This window comes from Saccopteryx leptura, chromosome 2 (assembly GCF_036850995.1).
Source record: "Saccopteryx leptura isolate mSacLep1 chromosome 2, mSacLep1_pri_phased_curated, whole genome shotgun sequence".
NCBI classification, from domain to species: domain Eukaryota; kingdom Metazoa; phylum Chordata; class Mammalia; order Chiroptera; family Emballonuridae; genus Saccopteryx; species Saccopteryx leptura.
This window is the reverse complement of record NC_089504.1, coordinates 351,380,621-351,406,841: the sequence shown is the minus strand read 5'-3', so window position 1 is coordinate 351,406,841 and position 26,221 is coordinate 351,380,621. Positions and strand designations below refer to the sequence as shown.

The window sequence follows — 26,221 nt, the reverse complement described above, 5'->3', positions numbered from 1 at the left end:
GCCACAAACTAAACCTGACAAGAGCTCAGATGAGCCCTGCACAATGGCCTTGCAAACTTAGAGACCTAAAGTAAACACTCAGGATGGTCTAAATCAAACCTTTCTAACTAAAAGCAGTTTATGGTGGGTACTCATTTCCGAGGGAGGTGTTCTCGCTCAACAAAGGTCAATGCCTCTTTTTACTCAAGCCTGTGGTCTTCTGCATCTATCAATACAATAAAGTATCTGATAACATGCTTTTGAGATGTGAGGGTCTTTTTTTTTATTCCCATCAGGCTAGACATCATACCAGAGCAGGATCCAACAGACCCCCTCATTGTTGTCATGTGAACCATTAACTGTTAACCGTCTTATTCCTGCCTATGTAAGTTTCAGTATATACACTTTTACTTTTTACTCAATCTCAGAGATTTCCCAGTTCTGCCTTCTCCTGCTTCCCTAATCTTTCACCAGTCAATTTCATGTAAGCCCCTTACCTCTTCCCCTTTGATTCTGATGTATAAAATAAGTGGTGAAACTACCATTTTCCAGAGCACTTTCTCAATTTGTTGAGACTTTGCTTCCTGGCAATTGTCGACAGTTTGGCTAAAATAAACTTATAAAAAATTCTTACAGTTTGAAAGTTGTTTTACGTTTAAAAATCTATGGGTGGATATGGGGCAAGGGTGAGAAAGGGGGACAGCACAGGCTGCAAATTCAGTCCCGTCTAACCTCATAAGCCTTAGTATTTTCATTTTTGTCTTGAGTTTATAGGTTGGCCCTTGCTCTACCCCCACACGTTTTCGTGGGTCTCCAGATGGGTCCAGACTGGTAAACTGTGGGAGACTAGCTCGTGCTTGGCAGGAAGAACTTGAACTTGTAAACACCAAGTTGAGGATATTTAAGATCCTGGGAGGTGGCCGCTTCCCACTCCTAAGCCCTTGTTTATCCAAGTCCTGCCACCCCCATCCCCCATTCTTATTACAGTCGGACTGGGGAACTCCTGAGTCACCTGCTGCGGAGAGAAGGGGCTTTTAGGAGTGTCTTCCGTTCCATTTGCAGAAGCTAGACGAGAACAACGGGAAGCGACCCTTGACTCATCCCGCCTGAAGCTTGGGCGTTGTGTCATTCCTCTCACGTGACGCTTTCCTAGGCTGCGGAGACCTGCAGATCTTGGGACTTTTTCACCGTGACTCCACCCCTTTTCTTCCCGAGCCCTCAACCCCCCACTTCCCTGCTCCGCCCCCTCGGAGAGACTAGGAAAGGAGGGTGGCTGGAGCCAGGAAATGCCACTCTCCCAAGTTGGCGGGGAGAAGCAGAGAAACTCAGTGTCTGGGAAAGTGCCAAGATGTGGCGTTACAATTTTACCCTGCAGAATGCTTTCCACTTCCTCTGTTTTAGGCTATTCTTACTTTATTATCCCCATATGGGACCTCCTGATCTAATCCAAGCGATTTTCAACCTTTTTCATCTCATGGCACATAAGCGACTAAAATTCTGCGGCACAGCAGAAAATATATTTTTGCCCATATGATAAAAAAAAATAGGCTCAGTCTTGATTCATTCATACCAGACGCTATTGATGTGTTGGCTGCTGCATTTTTTAAAAATCTGACAATCTAGGGAAAAGAGGTCAGTGCACCTAAGTAGTCAAGTATTCCATGTTTTAAAAATTCCTGCGACACACTGGTTGAAAATCGCTGGCCTATCCCCGTTGCGACCCGCCTCCTCTCTTGTCCTGGTTAAGGTTGCTTTCCTTCTCCCTCTTTCCCGCTTCTCCCTGAGCCTGGAACTCTCCATCAGAACTGGGCTGAGTCTCCGATCAGCCTCCTTCCCGTTCCAGCTGCCTGACCTTGAGTGAACCACAACTTTTCCGGGCCTGTTTTCCTCGTCTGCGAAACCAAGGCCAAACGTCTACCTCACCACGCCTGTAGTGAGGAACACAGGAGAGGGCCCTTTGCGAGCGGTAAAAAGCAACAGAAACGTTAGTTGTGTTAATTCTGGACAGCTAGTGACGCTTCCAGAAGCCCTCCCTTCCCTTTGGGACCCGCCCAAACAAATAGCGCACAGCGCTGACAGACCTCCCCACACTCCTCTCGCCGTCCGTCCCATTGGCGAACTCACTGTCCGCGCGGCGCCGAGTGTTGACGCCTGGTCCCGCCTCCACCGGCGCACGAGGACGCATAGGCCCCGCCCCTGGCTGCGCTTGGTCTCCCGCGGGGCCCCGCCCTTCGGGCCGACGCGTCGCTGGCCCCGCCCGCGTGTGACGTGTACGCGCGTGGTCCTACGGCCCAGGAGGTTGGTTCCCTGGCGGTTGGGATGAGTGTACTCACCCCACCACACCCCTTCTCCCGTCCGGGACCCCAGGCTACCTGGCCCAGCCCCAAGCCCAGCGCCTGCCGGGCCCATAATGTGCTGACAGGTGCTGCCCACTCAGCCGGAGACGCCTGGCCCCGCCTCCGCCGGCGCACGAGGACGCACAGGCCCCGCCCCTGGCCGCGCCTGGTCTCCCGCGGGGCCCCGCCCTTGGGGCAGACGCGAGCGGGGCCCGCCCCGCGGGTGACGTGTGGCGCGAGCGCGGCCCCGCCGCCCAGGCAGTTGGTGCAGCGGCGGTTGGGCTGAGTGTGCTCACCCCACCCCTCCCCTAGTCCGGCCCGGGCCCCCACCCCGCCGGCCCAGCCCCAGCCCCAGCTCCAGCTCCAGCCGGGCCTGTCCCGTGCGGGCCCGTGCTGCCCCCTGAGCCGGCGACGCCCCGGGCTGCCCGCCCGCCCGCCACCATGGAGCTGGAGGACGGTGTGGTGTACCAGGAGGAGCCCGGCGGCTCCGGGGCCGTGATGTCGGAGCGGGTGTCTGGCCTGGCCGGCTCCATCTACCGCGAGTTCGAGCGGCTGATCGGGCGCTACGATGAGGAGGTGGTCAAGGAGCTGATGCCGCTGGTGGTGGCCGTGCTGGAGAACCTGGACTCGGTGTTCGCGCAGGACCAGGAGCACCAGGTGGAGCTGGAGCTGCTGCGGGACGACAACGAGCAGCTCATCACCCAGTACGAGCGGGAGAAGGCGCTGCGCAAGCACGCCGAGGAGGTGAGGGCCGGCCGGCCGGCGGGGAGGGCGGGGCCGGTCCCCGGGTCGCCGGGGGTCGCGGCGGGGCCGGGAGGGTGGGCGCGCCCGCGTCGGGCCTCGTGGGGGCGGGTCCGAGGCCGAGGCTCCTGGACCCAGCACGGCGGCGCGAGGGCCCCGGGACCCCCGGCCGGCGCTGGAAGCCGAGGCCGGCTAGTGAGTGTCCAGAAGAAGGGAGTGTGATGGGGGAAGTGAGGCCCGGGGAGGCAGCCGCAGCCTGGCGTGCGGGCACCTGGGGCTGGCCGAGGGCGGGGGTTTTAGGGTTGTCTGGTTGCCTTTGTAGTTTAGAGAAGTTTCCGACCACCGTATGAGAGTCGGATGGTTTGCAGACTTCGACCGCGGCGGGTGTGCATTTAAACACTTCTGTCCCGGATGTGTAACTTTCGCTGGTTCCAATACCTTTGCAGGGGTTACTTCTTCGGGAAGTTAAGAGATCTCCCTCTTTCGGTCATTTTCTTCTGACGTTTTAACCCTGTTGAGAAAGAGGTTTCATTTTATATTTTACGTGCTTTAGTTGACACTTTGTCAACACTTGAATGCCAGTATACAACTATAGCAACACTCTTTAAGTATAGAAAGTGTACATTTTTTATTGGTATCCACTCCAAAGCATTTCTCCAAATCAGGTGGTAACCTTGGACAGTTCCCTTCAAAACCCCTCTATTTATAAAGGGACCTTGCGGGTTAGAGGTGGCGGGGTTCAGGTGGTGTATGTAGGTGACTGTTGGCAAGCCTTTTCAGACTGCAGTTTCCAGGTGCTCCAGGTGCACTGCTGTTACCGATAACACCTTGGCAGTGATCTCAGTACTCTCACCAAGGGTGAACCCTTTGGAGCTTTGGAGCGCAAGTAATAGGTCTTTGACTTTTGGAGACAGTCAAGGGTTTTAGCTTTCAGGCTGTCTTGGCATTATTTCTGTGCAACTAATGCAGGCGAAGTGTCCCGTTCATCTTTGTTCCCGAGCATCTAGCAGCACCTGGCTAAATACATGGTGATTGAAGGAGGCTAAATAGCTCATTACTGAAGGAATGGCGTGTTATTTTTCACAAATACTTGAAAACTTTTTAGGATATGAGATTTGTTTAGCAACTCATTTCCTATCACTGAGTAGTACCACTGTTTAAACATTTTGTTTTGTCATGAATGGATACCTTGCTACCAGGTCCAATAGTTGGTTTCCTTTTTATTTATTTATTTATTTTTGTTTGTTTGTTTGTTTATTTTTTACAGAGACAGAGAGTGAGTCAGAGAGAGGGATAGACAGGGACAGACAGACAGGAACAGAGAGAGATGAGAAGCATCAATCATTAGTTTGTCATTGCGCGTTGCAACACCTTAGTTGTTCATTGATTGCTTTCTCATATGTGCCTTGACCGCAGGCCTTCAGCAGACCGAGTAACCCCTTACTGGAGCCAGCGACCTTGGGTCCAAGTAGGTGGATTTTGCTCAAACCAGATGAGCCCGCGCTCAAGCTGGCGACCTCGGGGTTTTGAATCTGGGTCCTTTGCATCCCAGTCCTATCCACTGCTCTATCCACTGCGCCACCGCCTGGTCAGGCTTGTTTTTTTAAAGTTCGACTGTAGTGATGATTTTTGGTTCTGATTTTGTGATCCATTAGTGATCCAAAGAATGCCATTGAATCTGCCAAACAAAATTGATTTTATTTCAGGAGCATTTCAAAGCTTACAGGGAAGGGTTGCAAGAAATCTGAGGGTGAGATGACAATTCCCACTAGTTTATTAGCACGGTGATAGAACAGAGGTTATACACTACTTCTGAGACGGCATTCCATGTCTTTCTTTCTTTTTTTTCTTTTTTTTAAGATTTTATTTATTTATTTAGAGACAGAGAGGGATAGATAGGGACAGACAGGAACGCAGAGAAATGAGAAGCATCAATCATCAGTTTTTTGTTGTGGCACCTTAGTTGTTCATTGATTGCTTTCTCATATGTGCCTTGACCGCGGGCCTTAAGCAGACCGAGTAACCCGTTGCTCGAGCCAGTGACCTTGGGCTCAAGCTGGTGAGCTTTTGCTCAAACCAGATGAGCTGGGCTCAAGCTGGCGACCTCAGGGTCTTGAACCTGGGTCTTCTGTATCCCAGTTTGACGCTCTATCCACTGTGCCACCGCCTGGTCAGGCGGCATTCCGTGTCTTCATGCTGAGACAAGCCATTGCTTGTGTTTGGATATCCTTGGAAGAGACTGGGGAATTAACCACTTATACGCAAGTGCAGAGTAGGCCCAGTATGACCTATAACCCTGGATGAAAAAATGTACCCTTAGCTTTCAACTCCTGCCAGTCTACACAAACATGGCAAAATTCCAGGGTCACATGGGCCAAGGAAACCATCTGCCACAGGTTGCAGAATCAGAAAATAAAACTAACTGCTAGGCTCTGGATTCTGTATTAACTTTTAAGTAAATGACTTTAAAAATAGGTTATCCAATGACTCTTTTGTAATTTATACTTTTTGAGACATTGATGAAATGCTAGGTGCGCTAACTCCCAGACCACAAACCTAAAACCACCTTGTTATCAGTCTTTGTGTAAGATCATAAATCAAGTATTTACCAAGTACCCAGAAATTCAGTCTCTGAGGCCAATATACAGAGTGCATTCTGTGTTTAATTTTCTGTATGTGCTTTATGGCCTTAATATGGAGACTAAGAATCTACTGTTATAGCAAAAGTATCGGAAATCATGTGAAAGTGTAAAGTGAATTCTGATCAACTTTGTGGAAATTTAGGAGGGTATGTAAATGGTGAGAATGTTTTAGGAAGTGTGAAGTGCTATAGTAATCTCTTGCTTACAGGAATTCTCAGCAAGGAATCAGAAATACAGTCTTTATTACAATGACATAATTAATTTGAATACCGTTTGTCTTTTTCTTTGCTTTTTTTTGTGTTGAGTTAGCTGCTGTTTTTGTGAGACTATTTTTTTATTTATTTACAGGGACAAAGAGAGAGTCAGAGAGAGGGATAGATAGGGACAGAAAGACAGGAATGGAGAGAGATGAGAAGCATCAATCATCAATTTTTCCTTGCGACACCTTAGTTCATTGATTGCTCTCTTATATGTGCTTTGACAGTGGGGCTACAGCAGACCAAGTAACCCCTTGCTCGAGCCAGCGACCTTGGGTCCAAGCTGGTGAGCATTATTTTTTTTTTTTTGCTCAAGCCAGATAAGCCAGCGCTCAAGCTGGTGACCTCGGGGTCTCGAACCTGGGTCCTTCCACATCCCAGTCTGACGCTCTATCCACTGCGCCACCGCCTGGTCAGGCTGTTTTTGTGAGTCTTTAAAATCAACTTAAAGGAAGGCTGATTTTTGTGTGTGTGCGATCAGTTTTTTTTTTAATTTTTACATATTATTGATTTTTGTGAGAGAGGAGGAGGAGGAGAGAGAGAGAGACAGGAACATCAATCTGCTCCTGTATGTGCCCTGACTGGGAATTGAACCTGCAGCCTCTATTACCAACCCAGCTATCTGGCCAGGGCTGTGATTAGTTTCAAATTTGAATCAAGAAACCTATCTTATTGCTCATCACTTGCCTCTTTGTGCTCCCTGCTCTGGTCATATATCTTTTCATGCCTTAATCAAGTCGTGTCTGATGCCTACACCCTTGAAGTACTTACTCTTGGCCTAGAATGTTCATCCTCAGCTTTACTCTGGCTAGCTCCTCGCTTTAGGCTCAGCTTAAATTTCACTACTTCAGTTAATCCTTGCTTGTCTGTTTTATCCAGAGTAAGTCTTGTGAATCTAAAAAGAATTTATTGGTAAATTGGTGATTTTTAAAAACAAACATTTGGATAGAAAATGATCAAGAGAGAAATGTTATTCTTGGAAAGGATATGTTGGTGTTTTGTTTTCTTTCCTTTTTTTTTTATAATTTTTTTTTAATTGAAATTAGCTAGAGGAGAGGGAAGAGGTACCGGTAGGAGCAGGAACCACCACTTGTAGTAGTTGCTTCTTGTATGTGCCTTGACTGGGCAAGTCCAAGGTTTCGAACTGGCAACCTCAGCATTCCAGGTCGACACTTTATCCACTGTGCCACCACAGGTCAGTTTTTTATGTTTTTGTGCAATTTCTGATTCTTTTAAGACATGCTTTACTTCGAATAATTAAAAAATTTTAATTTTCTTGATAAGTAAGCAAATGACTTAAAGAACCTTTTTCTTAGTCATTCACTGCCAAGTAATTCTGTGGACCTTGTTTCTTATCATTATTTTCAAAGTGAGACTTAATTTAGAATGACTGGGTAGAAGGAGATGGCACATAAAATGAAGATGCACCCACTTCATCCTCCCTTCCCTCCCTCCTGCATGATAGAAGTGTGTAGAGGAAGGGAATGGGTTGAAGAGAGAATATTTTTACTGGGAAGAAGAAGATGTGATTTTGTGACCGCTATTCTGTGGCATTTTGCCTAAAAAATTTGGGGTGATTAAATGCATAGGTGAGAGACACTACTGAGAGTTTTCTAATTAACTTTCCCCCAATGAATCGGCACTCTTTTTTTTACAGAGACAGAGAGAGAGTCAGAGTGAAGGATAGATGGGGACAGACAGACAGGAACGGAGAGAGATGAGAAGCATCAATCATTAGTTTTTCATTGCACGTTGTAACACCTTAGTTGTTCATTGATTGCTTTCTCATATGTGCCTTGACCGTGCGGCTACAGCAGACTGAGTAACCCCTTGCTTGAGCCAGAGACCTTGGGTCCAAGCTGGTGAACTTTGCTCAAACCAGATAAGCCCGCGCTCAAGCTGGCAACCTCAGGGTCTCGAACCTGGGACCTCTGCATCCCAGTTCGATGCTCTATCCACTATGCCACCACCTGGTCAGGCAAAAAAAAATTTTTTTTTAAATTTATTGATTTTAGCCCTGGCCGGATAACTCGGTTGGTTAAAGCATCGTCCAGAAGCACAGAAGTTGCTGGTTCAATACCTGGTCAGACCACGTAGAGAACAGATCGATGTTCCTGTCTTTCTCTTACTCTCCCCCTTCCACTCTCTAAAATCAACAAAATAACTATTTTTTTAAAAAAAATTATTGATTTTAGAGAGAGAGAGAAGTAGGGAGAGAGAGAAACATCATTTTATTGTTTCATTTAGTTGTACATTCCATTCATTGGTTGTTTCTCAGATGTGCCTGAACCCAGGATCCAACCCACAACCTTGGAGTATGGAGATGATGCTCTAACCAGCTGAGCTACCTGGCGAGTGCCCATTGTTCTTATTGATGTTATAGTTCTCATTCATTCATAAAAATATTTTAATTCCCCAAGACATATTGGTTAGAGCAGGGGTCCCCAAACTACGGCCCGTGGGCCACATGCGGCCCTCTGAGGCCATTTATCCGGCCCCCCCGCCACACTTCCGGAAGGGGCACCTCTTTCATTGGTGGTCAGTGAGAGGAGCACATTGACCATTTCATTAGCCAAAAGCAGGTCCATAGTTCCCATTGAAATACTGGTCAGTTTGTTGATTTAAATTTACTTGTTCTTTATTTTAAATATTGTATTTGTTCCTGTTTTTTTTTTTTGTTTTTTTTTTTACTTTAAAATAAGATATGTGCAGTATGCATAGGGATTTGTTCATAGTTTTTTTTTATAGTCCGGCCCTCCAACGGTCTGAGGGACAGTGAACTGGCCCCCTGTGTAAAAAGTTTGGGGACCCCTGGGTTAGAGCATCTTTCCATAGCTTAGATATTGTTGGTTTGATCTCTGGTCAGGGCACATACAGGAACAGTGATGTTCCTGTGTCGTCGTCCCCCCTCCCCCACCCTTTTCTCTTGCTAAAAACAATAAATAAAAAAATTAAAATATTTTAATTAAAACTTTAAAGTTAAAATTTTCATTTATTTATTAATTTTAGAGTGAGAGGAATGAGAGATCGAACTGGCGATACAAAATCACATCTTTCACTTGACCAGGCGGTGGCACAGTGGATAGAGTATTGGCCTGGTATACTGAGGACACAGGTTCAAAATCCTGAGGTCACCTGCTTGAGTGCAGGCTCACCGCTTGAGTGCAGGGTTGCTATCTATTTTTTTTTTTTTATATATATATATTTTTTAATAAATAAATAGGGTTGCTATCTTGAGCATGGGCACATAGACATGATCCCCTGATCACTGCCTTAAGCCCAAAGGTCGCTGGCTTGAGCAAGGGGTCACTGGTTTGGCTGAACCCTCACAAGGCACATGTGAGAAAGCAATCAAGCAACAACTAAGGTGTTGCAACTGTGAAAGTCACATCTTTTCCCCAGCAAAGATATTCTCTCTTCAGCCCAGTTTCTTTCTTTTTCTTTTTCTTTTTTTTACAGGGACAGAGAGAGAGTCAGAAAGAGGGATAGACAGGGACAGACAGACAGGAACGGAGAGAGATGAGAAGCATCAATCATCAGTTTTTTGTTGCGTCACCTTAGTTGTTCATTGATTGCTTTCTCATATGTGCCTTGACTGTGGGCCTACAGCAGACCGAGTAACCCCTTGCTCGAGCCAGCGACCTTGGGTCCAAGCTGGTGAGCCTTGCTCAAACCAGATGAGCCTGTGCTCAAGCTGGCGACCTCGGGGTCTTGAACCTGACTCTTCTGCATCCCAGTACGATGCTCTATCCACTGCGCCACTGCCTGGTCAGGCTCTTTATTTATTTTTTAAATTTTTTTAAATTTTATTTTTTTAAATTTTTTTTAATTTTATTTATTCATTTTAGAGAGGAGAGAGAGATGAGAGACAGAGAGGGAGAGAGAGGAGAGAGAGACAGAGAGAGAAGGGGGGAGGAGCTGGAAGCATCAACTCTCATATGTGCCTTGACCAGGCAAGCCCAGGGTTTCGAACCGGCAACCTCAGCATTTCCAGGTCGACGCTTTATCCACTGCGCCACCACAGGTCAGGCCTCTTTATTTTTTTTTAATTTTTATTTTTTTTACAGAGACACAGAGAGAGAGGGGGGGATAGATAGGGACAGACAGACAGGAACAGAGAGAGATGAGAAGCATCAATCATTAGTTTTTTGTTGCAACACCTTAGTTGTTCATTGATTGCTTTCTCATATGTGCCTTGACCATGGGACTACAGTAGACTGAGTAACCCCTTGCTTGAGCCAGGGACCTTGGATCCAAGCCGGTGAGCTTTTTGCTCAAACCAGATGAGCCCGTGCTCAAGCTGGTGACCTCAGGGTCTTGAACCTGGGTCCTCGGCATCCCAGTCCGACGCTCTATCCACTGAGCCACTGCCTGGTCAGGCCCAGTTTCTTTATTTACTTTCTATCATGCAAGGTCGGAGGGAGGGAGGGAAGGAAGAAGTGGGTGCATCTTCATTATGTGCCCTGGGATCAAACATACAGCCTTCACACTCCTGGCGACACTCTATCCACTGCACCATAGGCTAGGGCTCAAACTTCTTTTAAAAGTGAAGTCTGTGTGGTACCTATTTAGTGTTTTAGGAACCAGTATCTTCAGTGTGACATCTTCAGTGAACTAAAGGTTTTTGATCCAAGAATTGACTCAGGTGCTTGCTTAACTTCTCTATTGGTTCAGTTTGTGCGAGGGGCAGCAGCTTTTTGAAAGGTTATGTCTTAATTTATTCATTCAAACATAAGTTTTAGAATGCTGAGGCTGTGTCTTAGTGCTTCATTGATCTTTGTATTACCTAAATTATTTTGTACACAAAACTAATACATTTAAAAACACTTTTTTAAAAGTACATATTTTCATATTTTAAAAAATACCGTTGTTTTTTCTTGTTGAACCATTTGAATAAGCTACACACTGCCCCTACCCACAGTAGGTATGGCCTTGATCCTAGTCAGTTCCTACACCAGACACTTTGTGAAATAAGTTAGCCATTGTTTAGCTCTTTAAGACACATCTTACCCATTATGTTCCTTCAGTTTTCTGAATCTAGGTGTCTAAGTGAGATACAGTGATGGCCCTTATAGTGGCATTTACATTTTTACTTAGTTAAAATGACAAGAATAGCAAAATGGGTAAAGTATCTAGCTGGATCAGTTACCTCTAATCAGAGGATGAATTAGCAGAGTAAGAACTATTCACCAGACCACTTTCGTGTGTGCCCTAGATGACAGATCCAATTCTTTGCCTTAGTTTGGTTTCTGATTCTTGGACTCCTTAGCTGCGTACTTAAATCATATGGAACCTTTGGTTCCCAGGAAAGCTAGTATTAGAATCTGGCCAAATGTGTTCTTTTGTTCTGTTGACTAATGGCTGAGTTATTTTAAAAACACCTTTTTTGCTGTGCTCAGCACTCATAATGAATACAGCTGTTACCTAAATAATTAGGTTGAGATGAAAAGAAATCAGTATAGGTTGAGTTTAATTACATATGTAATGTGTCTATTCAGAAAGCTTATACTTAAAAATATGTGTGTAAATTCTGTACATTTTCAAATCTTGGCCAGCATTATTTAGTTATTAGTTTGAATGTAAGACTGTTTTATTCACTTAGGAATTCTAATATCCAGTGATTTGGCCTGATAAGTGCTCCCCAAAATGTTTGAACTGAACAATGGGAACTTATATATTAACCAATGCAATAGAGAAGTTTCCAAGTTTACGATACAGAATTATTATTAGGAACTATAAAATGCCGCTTTTGTTCTTTAGGGTCAGTTTATGTTTTCAGTACATTTTCCCTCAGCATTTTATTAGGAAAATTTTCAAACATACAGAAAAATTAAAAGTACATTCATCATCTGTATATTAATTAGATTCAGTAGTCATTTATTTATTTATTTTAGAGAGAAGATGGGGAGCCGGAAGCATCAACTCCCACATGTGCCTTGATTGGGCAAGCCCAGGGTTTTGAACCACCGACCTCAGAGTTCTAGGTCGACCCTTATCCACTGCACCACCATAGGTCAGGCGATTCAGTAGCTTTTACTATGTCTGTATGTTTGTGTGTGTGTGTGCATATATACATACACATGTATATACATATACAAATTTTAAATTACTAAACCATTTCAAAATAAATTGCAGATGTTATGACACTACCCTTCAGTACTAAAGTACCCATCTTGCAAAAAATGAGAGCATTCTACCATATAACCACAATAGTATTTATATTTGACAGCATTTTCTAATATCTGATAGTCCATATGAGTTAATTTTAAAGTTTACAATATATGCCTGTTGCAGGGATGAGTAAGAGGTTAATATTTTTCTTTTTTTTTTGTATTTTTCTGAAGTTGGAAACGGGGAGGCAGTCAGACAGACTCCCGCATGTGCCCGACCAGGATCCACCCGGCACGCCCACCAGGGGGCGATGCTCTGCCCATCTGGGGCGTTGCTCTCCCGCAATCAGAGCCATTCTAGCGCCTGAGGCGGAGGCCACAGAGCCATCCTCAGCGCCCGGGCCAACTTTGCTCCAATGGAGCCTTGGCTGCGGGAGGGGAAGAGAGAGACAGAGAGGAAGGAGAGGGTGAGGGGTGGAGAAGCAGATGGGCGCTTCTCTTGTGTGCCTGGCTGGGAATCGAACCTGGGATTTCTGTACACCAGGCCGACGCTCTACCACTGAGCCAACCGGCCAGGGCCGAAACCTATGATCATTGTCACCCTGTTAAATTTAATTTTCCTAGTAAAATTTTAAAATGAAACATTAAATTTTGGTTCTGTGACTTTAACATCTGTTGGTTTTTCTCCTACTTACCTGATTACTCTTTGGATTTCTCTTACATTGATTTCTGTGTTTCTTGGCATTCTTTTAAGGTCCACCCTGGTTCCCACTCTGCACTCTGCCTAGCTGATATTATCCATTCCAGTGAGTTTAGCTACCATTTGTTGACTGTTCCAAAATGTATATCATTTCATTCATCATTTAATAGCTATTGAGTGTCAACTATGTTCCCATACAACTGTACACTGGGGATACAGTTGTGAGTAAAACCAACAAGATTCTTTCCTTGTGAACTTGACTGACAGCTTAAGAACGTTAAGGTCAGATCTCTTTCTGGAGTTGTTGTTGCATATTATTGTTGTTTATTGGATGCCAGTGTCTCCCAGTACTGCTTCTCTTCTGTTCCCTGTCTTCATGAGGGATACCACGGCCACCTGGCCAGGCACTTAGTTATCATCCTTAACTCTTCACTTTCCTTCCTCCCTATTGCTTTCTTTTGTTTCCAACTTTTAAATATTTCTGGAGTCTTTCTTTCCTTTTTTTTTTTTTTTTTTTTTTTACAGAGGTAGAGCAAGAGTCAGAGAGAGGGACAGACAGACAGGAACGGAGAGAGATGAGAAGCATCAATTACTAGTTTTTCGTTGCGACACCTTAGTTGTTCATTGATTGCTTTCTCATATGTGCCTTGACTGCGGGCCTTCAGCAGACCGAGTGACCCCTCACTCAAGCCAGAGACCTTGGGTCCAAGCTGGTGAGCTTTGCTCATACCAGATGAGCCCGCACTCAAGCTGGTGACCTCAGGGTCTCGAACCTGGGTCCTTCGCATCCCAGTCCTATGCTCTATCCACTGTGCCACCACCTGGTCAGGCGAGTCTTTCTTTTCAAATCTATTTCACTGCTCTGATTCAGCACACCCACATCGCTTGCCCTAAATCCGAACTCCATAGACTTGCAACTTTATGTCACTTTGACTGTATACTGGTGTCTGGCACTTAGGAGGTACCCAGTGAATATTTCTGAATAAATGAATGGACAACTAAATGTGTCCTATACCTGATCTATCTGCTTGCAGTATTGCCAACCTATTAACTACCCATCATACTGTATCCAGAGATCATCTCCAGACTAAAAGCCATTAGTGGTTCTGTCTCAAGTTCTTGAGATGACTGAAGTACCTAACATACAAAGCCCAGTCTGGCTTCTTCTGTTCTTACCAGCCTCATCTTTTCCTTTCTGAGCCATACTGAACACTTTGCGCTTGCTTTGCAAAATGTATTCTTTCCAGGCATTCTTAAAAGCTGCCTGTAAGCTTGATGCATGCTTTCTGTTCTGTTGCCTGGTTAACATTATTCATTTTTCAGATTTCAATTCTGGGATTCCTTTTATGGACATCAACTGTGGATTGTGCCCATTTTATATCTTCCTACATCATACTGTCCTTCCCTTCCCATAGCCCTTCCAATGCTATATCAAACTAACCTATCGCTTTAATTCCCTTACTAAACTACTGGAATCTAGGAGGTATTTAATAGACACTGTTTGTTGGTTTGTTCGATGGATAGATGGATGGATAAATATACTAAAGGTCAAATTGCTAAGCCTAACTATTTAAAGTTCTCTATTGTGCATTCAAGTTGTTGTCCTTGCTGTTGGTGCCAAGTTATGCAAAAACTTCCAAAAAGTTCTTCAATAAATCTTTTGACTTTTACATGTGCAGAAAAGCTGTAATTTCTTCTGAGTGGTACTGCAGACACTTCACCTATATTGTCCTATGCATAGTAGATATCCTAGAAATATTTATTCATTTTAAAAAGTGAAATATGAAGATCACTGGAGTACTGTCAGAAGTATTGTAGAGCCCTGGCCTGTTTGCTCAGTTTGTTAGAGTGATGTCCTGAAATGCCAAGGTTGCTGGTTCCCATCCCTGGTTAATACACATAAGTAACTAATGAGTGCACAACTAAGTGGAACAACAAATGAATGCTTCTCTCTCTTTCCCTCTTTCCCTCCCTCCCCTTTTATTTCTTGCTCTTTCTAAAATCAATCAAATTTAAACAAAAAGTATATATTATAGGGATTCTTTTTTTTTTTTTTTTTTTTGGTATTTTTCTGAAATTGGAAACGGGGAGGCAGTCAGACAGACTCCCACACCGCATGCGCCTGACTGGGATCCACCTGGCATGCCCACCAGGGGGCGATGCTCTGCCCATCTGGGGCATTGCTCTGTTGCAACCAGAGCCATTCCAGCGCCTGAGGCAGAGGCCATAGAGCCATCCTCAGTGCCTGGGCCAACTTTGCTCCAGTGGAGCCTTGGCTGCGGGAAGGGAAGAGAGAGACAGAGAGGAAGGAGAGGGTGAGGGGTGGAGAAGCAGATGGGCGCTTCTCCTGTGTGCCCTGGCTGGGAATCGAACCTGGGACTCCTGCACGCCAGGTCGACGCTCTACCACTGAGCCAACCGGCCAGGACCTATAGGGATTCCTTTTCATTTGCAAAGGTTGGGCTAGGTGATTTTTTTGTTTGTTTGTTTTTGCAGCAAGTAAAGGAAGAATTTACTGGCCATGCAGGAATACATTGAGAAGGGACTGAGAGAGCAAAGAAAGGGGTCCTTGGAGACAGGTTCAGGGGTTAGCCCAGATGAGCTGCTGCTGCCTATCACTCCCTTGGTTGCAAATTTTGTGCCCCTTAGAGTTTAGGAGAAACAAGGGGCAGGGGTGCACGTGCTTCCAGAAGGGTTTTAGAGAGGAAGAGGATAGGGAGAGGGAGAGAGAGAAAAAGAGAGAGAGAGAAAGAAAGAAACATCAATTTGTTATTCCACTTATTTTGTGTGTGTGCGACAGAGAGAGGCAGAGAGAGGGACAGATAGACAGGAAGGGAGAGAGATGAGAAGTATCAATTCTTCATTGGAGCACCTTAGTTGTTCATTGATTACTTTCTCATATATGCCTTGACCAGGGGCTACAGCAGAGGAAGTGGCTCCTTGCTCAAGCCAGTGACCTTGAACTCAAGCCAGTGACCATGGGGTCATCTCTATGATCCCATGCTCAAGCCAGCAACCCCGCGCTCAAGCTGGTGAGCCTGCACTCAAACTGATGAGCCTGCGCTCAAGCCGGCAACCTCAGGGTTTCAAACCTGGGTCCCCTGGGTCCCAGTCTGATGCTCTATCCACTGCTCCACCGCCTGGTCAGGCAGTCCTCAATTTTTTAATCTCGAAATAGGGATAAGAATAGTAACAACCTCATGGGATTGTTGTGAGGATTATACAAGGAAAATGAGCTTTACAAAGCTCCAGGCATTTGGTTAATATATACTAAATGTTACCTATATGTCAGATATCTACCTACCTATCTATTCATCCCATTTGTTCACTTATAAAACACACTGTGCCCTGTTCCAGGTAGCTCAGTTGGTAATTATGTCATCCTGACACACCAAGGTTGCCCATTCGATCCCTGGTCAGGGCACACATACAGGAAGAAGCCAGTGAATGTACAACTATGTGGAACAACAAATTGATGTTTTTCTCTCCTAATAAAATAAATATAAAAAGTAAAATTGTGCCCAGAGTAGACGTACAAGAATGAATAGTACTGTGGGAAGCCCTAGGTACTCATTCTAAACAAGTACTGTACTGTATGTAAAGGTGTTTTTGTTTGTTTGTTTTTTGTTGTTGTTTTTTACAGAGATAGAGAGAGTCAGAGAGAGGGATAGATAGGGACAGACAGACAGGAACGGAGAGAGATGAGAAGCATCAATCATCAGTTTTTCATTGTGACACCTTAGTTGTTCATTGATTGCTTTCTCATATATGCCTTGACCGTGGGGCTGCAGCAGATCGAGTAACCCCTTGCTGGAGCCAGCGACCTTGGGTCCAAGCTGGTGAGCTTTGCTCAAACCATATGAGCTCACGCTCAAGCTGGCGACCTCGGGGTCTCGAGCCTGGTCCTCCGCATCCAAGTCTGATGCTCTATCCACTGCGCCACCGCCTGGTCAGGCTGTAAAGGTGTTCTTGACAAAGACAGGATGTCATTTAAGTTGGTTATGTGTCACAGAGCAAAGTGTGTAATGTGTGCAGACAGCTACAGAAACATGACATTTAACTTGACCAGGCGATGGCGCAGTGGATAGAGTGTCAGACTGGGATGCAGAGGACCCTGGTTTGAAATCATGAGGTCACTGGCTTGAGTGCCGGCTCATCTGGCTTGAGCACGGGTTCACCAGCTTGAGCGCAGGGTTGCTGTCTTGAGTTCAGGGTCACTGGCTTAAGCAAGGGGTCACTCGCTCTTCTGGAGCCCCCCAGTCAAGGCACATAGGAGAAAGTAGTCAATCAACAAGAAAGGAGCCGCAACGAAGAATTGATGCTTCTCATCTCTTTCCCTTCCTGTCTGTCTGTTCCTATCTGTCCCTCTCTCTGTCTCTGTCACACACACACACACACACACACACACACACACACACACACACACACAAAACCAACATAAAAAATGACATTTATTTTTTTGATATATTTAAGTAGTAGTTATTAGTTTTCCATATATTTTAAAAATATACTAGTTCCTCTGCCACATAGAGAACTGGTAAAGAACTGAGGTTGAATAGGTCAAGGTTCAGAGTCAGGTTCAGTGTTGTCAAATTAAGATTTTTATCTTGAACGTGTCACATCTGATAATGCAGTATGGTTTTTAATTGTGATTCACAGTGATTCAGAATGATGATTCTCACCAACATAGGCTATATTTTATTTGATATGCTCTATTTTGAGGAAGTAGGTATGTATGAAATTCTAAAAATGTTTTTTTAAAACATATAAAAATATCTTGCTGTTTTTGTTTTTCTTAAAAGTATTGTAATGAAAATATGGAAAGCATGGTTATGGTTCTTAGTGATACTAGTCAGCTAATAGTACTACTGTTGTTGACTAGGAACATTTACATTCCCCCACACAGGTAGTTGTGTGCACCTGGAAATATTTACTTTTTTTGTGTGTGTGTATGTATTTTTCTGAAGTGAGAAGTGGGAAGGCAGAGAAACAGACTCTTGCATGCGCCCGACCGGGATCGACCCGGCATGCCCACCAGGGGGCGATGCTGTGCCATCTGGGGCGTTGCTCTGTTGTAACTGGAGCCACTCTAGCACCTGAGGCGGAGGTCATGGAGCCATCCTCATTGCCCAGGCCAACTTTGCTCCAGTGGAGCCTCGGCTGCGGGAGGGGAAGAGAGAGACAGAGAGGAAGGAGAGGGGGGAGGGGTGGAGAAGCAGATGGGCGCTTCTCCTGTGTGCCCTGACTGGGAATCGAACCCGGGACTTCCACACGCCAGGCTGACGCTCTACCATTGAGCCAACTGGCCAGGGCCATATTTGCTTTTAACAAGACAGAAGTCTAATTTTATAACTTGTTAAGTTTGAGTAGTATGAAATTAATCCTTAACTGAGGCATATGTGTGTAGTGTATATTCCCTGTATCTTTGCCAACACTTGACACTATCAGACATTTTGGTTTTTATTGCTTGTCTGATGTGTGTGAAACAACCTCTTATTTTATTTTCCTTTCTCAGATCACTGGTGTGGTTGAGCATATTTTCTTGATGATTCTACTTTCTTTTTCTGTGAACTGCCTGTTTGGTTTCATTTATTTATAACTGGCAGCAACCTATGTCTGGCTAGATCTAACTTATACTTTTACAATGGCTTTTATAGTGTTCCCATATGATCATCAATGGCTACTAAGAGCACTGAGTAGAAAGGACTTAACAATCTGTCATTTAAAAGAGACATGAGAGATGTATCATCCAAATGCAACATATGAACTTTGGAGCCTATGAAAGCATTTATGAGACAACCAGGAAAATCTAAATAGTGGCTGGCTACTCCCTATTATTTTGGTAAGGACCGGGAAATGGCACTAGTCTAACTCAATCCTTCAGCATTTATTAGCCGAATTTTCTTATAAAGGAGAACTTCTACCTCATCAACTGTTTGGTTACCTGAAAGTATAGTTTATATAAGAAAAACAGATTGATTCTAAGTGCTAGAGTGTTCAGTTTTTATACTTTTATAAGGTTCAAGAGCTTTTCTTGTTCTTGCTCTCTCCCCAAACCCCCTCTTTTTAAAAATAGCGTACTGTTCTGGTGTCTTGGATGCAATGACTTTTCTTTAGTCTCTGAGTATATTAATTATAGTTTTCATTTGTTTATTTGTTTCCTGCCCTGTCTGTTTCCTCAGAGTCCCATTTTTTTTTAAATAGATAGTTCTGGTCCCTCTTTTAGGTTGGAGCTTCAAATAGCTGCTCACCCTTATTATCCCTTCACATTTTAAGAGTGAAGCACTGAAAAGGAGGGCCAGAGCTTTGTGTGGCAGGTGCTGTTATTGCCTCCTGGGAACCCAGATTTCCACACCCCGTGGTCTGTTCTCAGAGACTTCTGAGGCGTGCAGTGGTCGATAAGCCTGGTGCGGGAATCTGTGGAGGCGTGAGGGGAAGGGGCTGTCTGTATTACTGTCCGTATATACTGTATTTCCCTATGTATAAGACACACTTTTTTCTGAAAAATCTGGTGTCTAAAAACTGAGTGCGTCTTATACAATGGTTGTAGATTTCTTTTTACTTGCATTTCCCACGTTTTCACACTTGTTTTTGAACTAGTTTTTGAAGACACTGATTCATCATCAGACACAGATGAGGACAAGCTAATGGATGGGAGTTTTGACAGTGATGAAGAGTTGTATGAATTTTATGATGAATAAAACTTGAATTCAATAACTTTACGCAATACATTCTTTTTTAAATTTCGGGCCCCAAAATTAAGGTGCATCTTATACATGGGATCTTATACATGGGGAAATATGGTAGATTTTCACTCCATTCCTTTCCTTTCATTTGACTATGCCTGGTATCCCCTAGCGTAGAATTTGTGTGAGTTTCTTTTTTTTTTAAATTTTATTTATTTATTTATTTTTTTACAGAGACAGTGAGTCAGAGAGAGGAGAGGGATAGACAGGGACAGACAGATAGGAACGGAGAGAGATGAGAAGCATCAATCATTAGTTTTTTGTTGCGTGTTACAACACCTTAGTTGTTCATTGATTGCTTTCTCATATGTGCCTTGACCGCGGGCCTTCAGTAGACCGAGTAACCCCTTGCTCGAGCCAGTGACCTTGGGTTCAAGCTGGTGAGCTTTTGCTCAAACCAGATGAGCCCGCGCTCAAGCCGGCGACCTCGTGGTCTCGAACCTGGTTCCTCGGTATCCCAGTCCGACGCTCTATCCACTGCGCCACCGCCTGGTCAGGCTGTCTTACTGAGTTTCTTCAGGAAACAAACTTCCTATCGTCTTGTGGTAGCACCTGGCTGTCCTGGGATGGCTCTGAGGACTAGGGATATTACTAACTAGTGCTTTTAGACTTCCATTTGTTCCTCATTTCCAGCCCCACCCTAACCCTAATTCCCTAATTACATAGTTTTCTTTTTACTTATTTTAATTTTTTAATTTATTCATTTTAGAGAGGGGAGAGAGAGAGAATGGGGGGAGGAGCAGGAAGCATCAACTCCCATATGTGACTTGACCAGGCAAGCCTGGGGTTTCGAACTGACAACCTCAGTGTTCCAGTTCAATGCTTTCTCCACTGGGCCACCACAGGTTTTCATAATACGGATCTATCGTATTTATTTATCGACTATCTGTTGATAGATATTTAAGTTATCTTTCAGTTTAAACTATTACAAATAGCGCTTCAGTGAACCTCTTTGTACATCCCCTTTGTGCATGTACATTTGATTTTTATTTTTAAATTTATTTTAGAGAGAGAGGGGAACATCTGTCTATTCCTGTATGTGCCCTGACCGGGGATCAAACCGACAACCTCTGTGCTTCGGGACAATACTCTAATCAATCAAAATATCCAGCCAGGGCACATTTGATTTTTAATGACAGGAAAGTTTTCTTACCAAATTTTGTCATACTATTTTAAATGCCACTAATAATTCTATTCCAGCTCATTTATTAGCTTTTTATTGTAGATATATCCAAGTATGTTTTAAAATTTTTAAATTTTTTTTTTTTTTCTGAGAGAGAAACAAGAAGGGAGAGGGATAAGAAGTATCAGCTTGTAGTTGCAGCACCTTAGTTGTTCATTGATTGCTTTCTTATACATGCCTTGACTGGGGGACAAGCCAGTGACCCCTTGCTCAAGCCAGCAACCTTGGGATCATGTTGATGATCTCACCCTTAAGCCAGCAACCTCTTGATCAAGCTGGTGAGCCTGCACTCAAGCCATGAGCCCTGCTCAAGCCAATGACCTTGGGGTCTCAAACCTGGGTCCTCAGCATCCCAGCTCAACGCTCTATCCACTGCACCACCACTGGTTAGGCTGGAAATATCCAAGTATAAAAGTAGAGAGACTAGGATAAGAACTCCCCTGTATCCATTATTTGACTTAAACAGTTTATATCAAGTTTTATCTGTTTTTCTTATTTCCCCTCAGAATTTGTACCATAATTTAAAAAAAAAAAATTTATTCACTTTTTTTAGAGAGGAGTGACAGAGAGAAGAGGGGAGGAGCAGGAAGCATCAACTCTCATATGTGCCTTGACCAGGCAAGCCCAGGGTTTCGAACCAGAAACTTCAGTGTTCCAGGTCGAATTTTATCCACTATACCACCATCAATCAGGCTGCACCATAATTTTAAAGTAGATCAAAGAGTACATAGCAGTATATCTTTAAAAGATAGTTTTTAAAAAATCACACCTAGAAGTTATAATGCTTATTCCTTAGTAACACTTAATCAGTGTTCCTACACTTCCCCAAATGTCTCATAAATGTGGTTTCAATACTTGGTTGTTTTGGTGAGGACTGAAATAAGATAGTCCATATATTTATAATTGGTCTAATATGTCTCTTAAATTTTCTTTTAATTTTTAACAGTTCTCTTTTTTTTTTCAGAGACACAGAGAGAGTCAGAGAGAGGGATAGACAGGGACAGACAGACAGGAACGGAGAGATGAGAAGCATCAATAATTAGTTTCTCGTTGCACGTTGCGACACCTTAGTTGTTCATTGATTGCTTTCTCATATGTGCCTTGACCGCGGGCCTTCAGCAGACTGAGTAACCCCTTGCTCGAGCCAGTGACCTTGGGTCCAAGCTGGTGAGCTTTGCTCAAACCAGATGAGCCTGTGCTCAAGCTGGCGACCTCGGGGTCTCGAACCTGGGTCCTCCGCATCCCAGTCCGACGCTCTGTCCACTGTGCCACTGCCTTGTCAGGCACTATTTAGTTTTGAAGAAACTGAATCATTTGTATTAGGAAAATTTTTACATTTTGGATTTGAAAGGGTGGGGCAACCACATCCCTTGGGCATTATTAATATGGTCTATCCTATAATTTTTTTAAATTGATTTTATAGAGAAGAGAGAGAGGGGTAGAGTGAGAAGTATCAACTCATAGTTGCTTCATTTTAGTTGTTTATTCATTAATTGCTTGTATATGGGCCTTGATGGGGGGGCTGCAGTTGAGCCAGAGACTCCTTGCTCAAGCCAGTGACCTTGGGCTCCAGCCAGTGATCATGGATGGGGTCATGTCTGTGGTCCTGTGCTTAAGCCCACAACCCTGCCCTCAAGCTGGTGAGCCTGTGTTCAAGCCTGTGACCTCAGGAATTCGAACCTGTGTCCTCAGTGTCAGGCCGATGCTCAATCCACTCTGCCACCACCTTGTCAGGCAGTAATTGTTTAGTATAATGGAAATATTTTTCTTCCTCCCACTCTAATAATATCTTGGTTGATACTTAGCAATAAATCAGCCTTTTATTTGGTGGTATTAGCTTTTAGACAAATAATATAGTCAGAATTGCTACTTTCAAGGGATTTTTTTGTCTCTTTTATCTTTACTCTAGTAAGGAACAACCCCTAGAGATTTGTTTTTAATTTGGAAGTTGCCTTTTCAAAGTGTTCGTTTGTTTTTCTCCAGAACAGTGGGCAGAACAGCCCCTTATAAGCCATCTGGACTTAAAACCATTTTGCTTCATCACAAAGCTTATTCTTTTTAAATCCTGACATAAGTCTGTATTGTCTACTGCCCTTCTTCTTTTTTTTTTTTTTTCCTCCTTTTCTTTAAACAGTGTCTGGTTGCTCCCAGGAGAGTTTTATCCGAAGCTACGTCAATGTATTTGCTGGCTGATTAGTTATTGAGAGGGAAAAGGGGTATCTAGTTAAGATGTGCTTATTGTATGTGCTCAGAAGCCTATTGATAGGCTCCATCCTCTGCTCAGTAGTTTTTCAGAAAGTGTATGTGTGTGAAAGAGGGACATAAAGATGGAGAAAGACGGGTGGGGGCTGGGGGGGACACCAATACACTGGAGGGATAGGACAAGCTCTCCTGTGCTCTGGGTGTGGGTAGGGAGTAACCTGAATTTTCCAGGTAAAGGATTGTTTCATAATTTGAAAAACTGCCCCTTTCCTGCCTTGTGTTTGTTATCACCTTAATCTCATCATTTGCCAAATATAATAAAGGGTGTCCAACTTTATTCAAGTTAAGCCACTGGCAAGAAGTTAAGTCACATTAAATTATTTATGAACACCCACAGGCTTCTTATGAGCATTCATTTACTTTTTTTCTTCTTCAGAATGTTTCTGTCTAGGGCAACCTCCAACATCCTATTCCTTTTGCCTAAAATTACTATTGTATGCAAATTATAGTAAGAAAAGAAAACCTAATTGTATTGGGAACTGCTGTAAATACCTTTAAAATACAGGAAAGAACTGAAGTCTCTAAAATGAGCCTATCTGTATAGTCTCTCTCTGGGCTTTTTGGAATTGATCTCCACTTCTGTGTGGTAGTCCTGAAACATATCACTCCTGTGTTTCAGGCTTCAACTCCAACATATCTGACGTCATGGTGGATAGCGTCAATTGTATGGAGTTAAGATGGAATTATCCCTTCACATGATTTTCCCCTCCCTCAGTATCCCATTTCAGAGTTTCATTTTGATTAACTGTATTTAGAAAAACACCAATAATCATTTTCGGTATAATGATAAATGATAATGTTAATGCTTGAGATGTCAAACTTTTCTAAGGTGAAATGCAAATGAATTAAGTTTCATGTGTAGCTCTTAGGCCGCCTTTAAAGAGGTATAGAGTTGTAGTTTATATTTACCCCTTTCCTTTATTATTTATAATATGTGAATAATCTGCATTTATTGTTAAAAAAACAGCAATTTTAAAGTACTTAAGGATATAGCTATTAAAAACAGATAAAATCACCTTAAATCGCACTATTCTGCCTATTCAGAATACTTTTCTGAGAGAGAAGAAACATCATCCAGACACACAGTTTTGTGTCTGCTTTGTTTCTTGGCGACCCAGTTTGGCTACGGAAGGGCATGAATAATTCATAAGTGTTCCACAGCCACTACTGTATGCTTACTCTGCAAGCATTACTTACACCTATCTAGGTGTTTCAAGCTTCAAAATTGTGTGCACTTTATTACAACTACTGAGGCCTTGTATCTATATTATTAACCTTAGGTAAATATGGCAAAAGGAAGAGAGATTCCCCACCCCCAAAATTGTGTGACAGTTCTTGGATGGGCTTTATTAAAAAGTAATTGATATATAACATTGTACAAATTTAAGATTTATAATGTACAATATAATAATTTGATATATATATATTAAAATGATGATCACAATAAGGTTAGTTAACACATTCATCACTTCCTATAGTTACAAATTTTATTTTTTGTGATGAGAACTTTTATATCTACTTTCTTAGCATCTTTCACATACACAATTTAGTAGTATTGTTAACTGTAGTCTTCGTGCTGCTGTACATTACAGCCCCAGACTTACCTTCTAACTGGATTTTGTACCCTTTGACCACATTTACCCATTCTGCATGCCAGCCCACCCCGTTAGTGGTAGAGCTTTTTGTTAGTTTAGTAGCATAACATTTCAAGTGTAAACATTTCCTCTGTGTCCTTTAACACAACATTTTATTTATAGCACAGAAGAAGCCTAAAAAAGAATTTCTGGTTGCTTACCCAGATAAAGCAGTTCAGTTAGCCAAAGGAGCAGTGTCTTTAAAGCAAACCAAAAAATAATTGCATTTTCTTTAAAATTCTTTTTTTAAAGCATTTTAATTTTATTTATTTATTTATTTACTTATTTAGTGACAGAGACAGAGAGGGGGCAGACAGGAAGGGAGAGAGATGAGAAGCATCAATTTTTCGTTACAGCACCTTAGTTGTTCATTGATTGCTTTCTCATATGTGCCTTGATGGGGGGGGGGGCTGCTGCAGACTGAGTGACCCCTTGCTCGAACCAGCGATCTTGGGCTCAAGCTGATGAGCCTTGCTCAAACCAGATAAGCCCGCGCGCGAACTGGTGACCTCCGAGTCTCGAACCTGGGTCCTCTGCATCCCAGTCCGATGCTCTATCCACTGTGCCACCGCCCGGTCAGACTAATTGCATTTTCTTATTAATACTTGTCTTCGCTTATATCTCCAGGTAAAAATGTTGAAATAAATTATTCATACTTTTTTAGCAGCATATAGTTGTCTCTTTTCTGCTCACTATATTCTTTATATTATCTGCCAGCATTCAGTTTGTAGCCAGTGACACCTTGGAAGGCAGGGATAGTGTGTACTCAGTCATGTTCCTTATGCCTGGCACATTTTAAGTACTCATAGACATTTCTTAAATGATTTGTTTGAAAGATTTGTCAAATTTGTCTCTCTCTCTTTTTTTTTTATAGAGACAGAGAGTCAGAGAGAGGGATAGTTAGGGACAGACAGACAGGAACGGAGAGAGATGAGAAGCATCAATCATCAGTTTTTCGTTGCAACACCTTAGTTGTTCATTGATTGCTTTCTCATATGTGCCTTGACCGTGGGCCTTCAGCAGACCAAGTAACCCCTTGCTCAAGCCAGCGACCTTGGGCTCAAGTTGGTGAGCTTTGCTCAAACCAGATGAGCCTGCGCTTAAGCTAGTGACCTTGGTCGGGGTCTCGAACCTGGGTCCCCCGCATCCCAGTCTGACTCTGTATCCACTGCGCCACCACCTGGTCAGGCGGTCTCTTCTTATGTTTACAATAACCATTGTTTCTTCTATGTATAGTCATCTTTGGATTAATATTCTAGAAAAATAGTGCTTGTTTGTGGCTTCTATGAAGCCTCACAAATACAGAATATTCTCATAGGAAAGTATAGGTCACAGGTGCTAAATGGGGAGTTTGTGGAAGGCCTTAAGGGGTCTCTGAGTCCCTGAAAAGAACAGGCATAATTTGGGGTGAGTGAGGGCATTATTTTCCAGGGAAACATGGTTCACTAATGTATTAAATTTCCAAATGGGTCTGTGGACCCCAAAATTTTTAAGAACTAGTGTTTTGACCTAAATATCCTTTGATGGATGATTAGATAAAAAAGATGTGGTATATATACAAAGTGGAATACTATTTAGCCATAAAAAGATGAAATATTGCCATTTATAACAATGTGGATGGGTCTTGACAGT

The 26,221-nt window shown here is 43.4% G+C and overlaps 1 protein-coding gene across 3 annotated transcripts in view; it reads left to right on the top strand.

Annotated features, from left to right (window-relative positions):
- The first annotated feature begins 2,594 nt into the window (after positions 1–2,594).
- The window catches only part of SPAG9 (sperm associated antigen 9), a 140,689-nt gene continuing 117,062 nt past the window's right edge, over positions 2,595–26,221 (top strand). For all 3 annotated transcript variants that reach the window (XM_066364597.1, XM_066364596.1, XM_066364595.1), the window contains exon 1: positions 2,595–3,059. In XM_066364597.1, the coding sequence (XP_066220694.1) occupies positions 2,757–3,059 (303 nt within the window). In that variant the 5' untranslated portion in view covers positions 2,595–2,756. The remainder of the gene's footprint in view (positions 3,060–26,221) is intronic.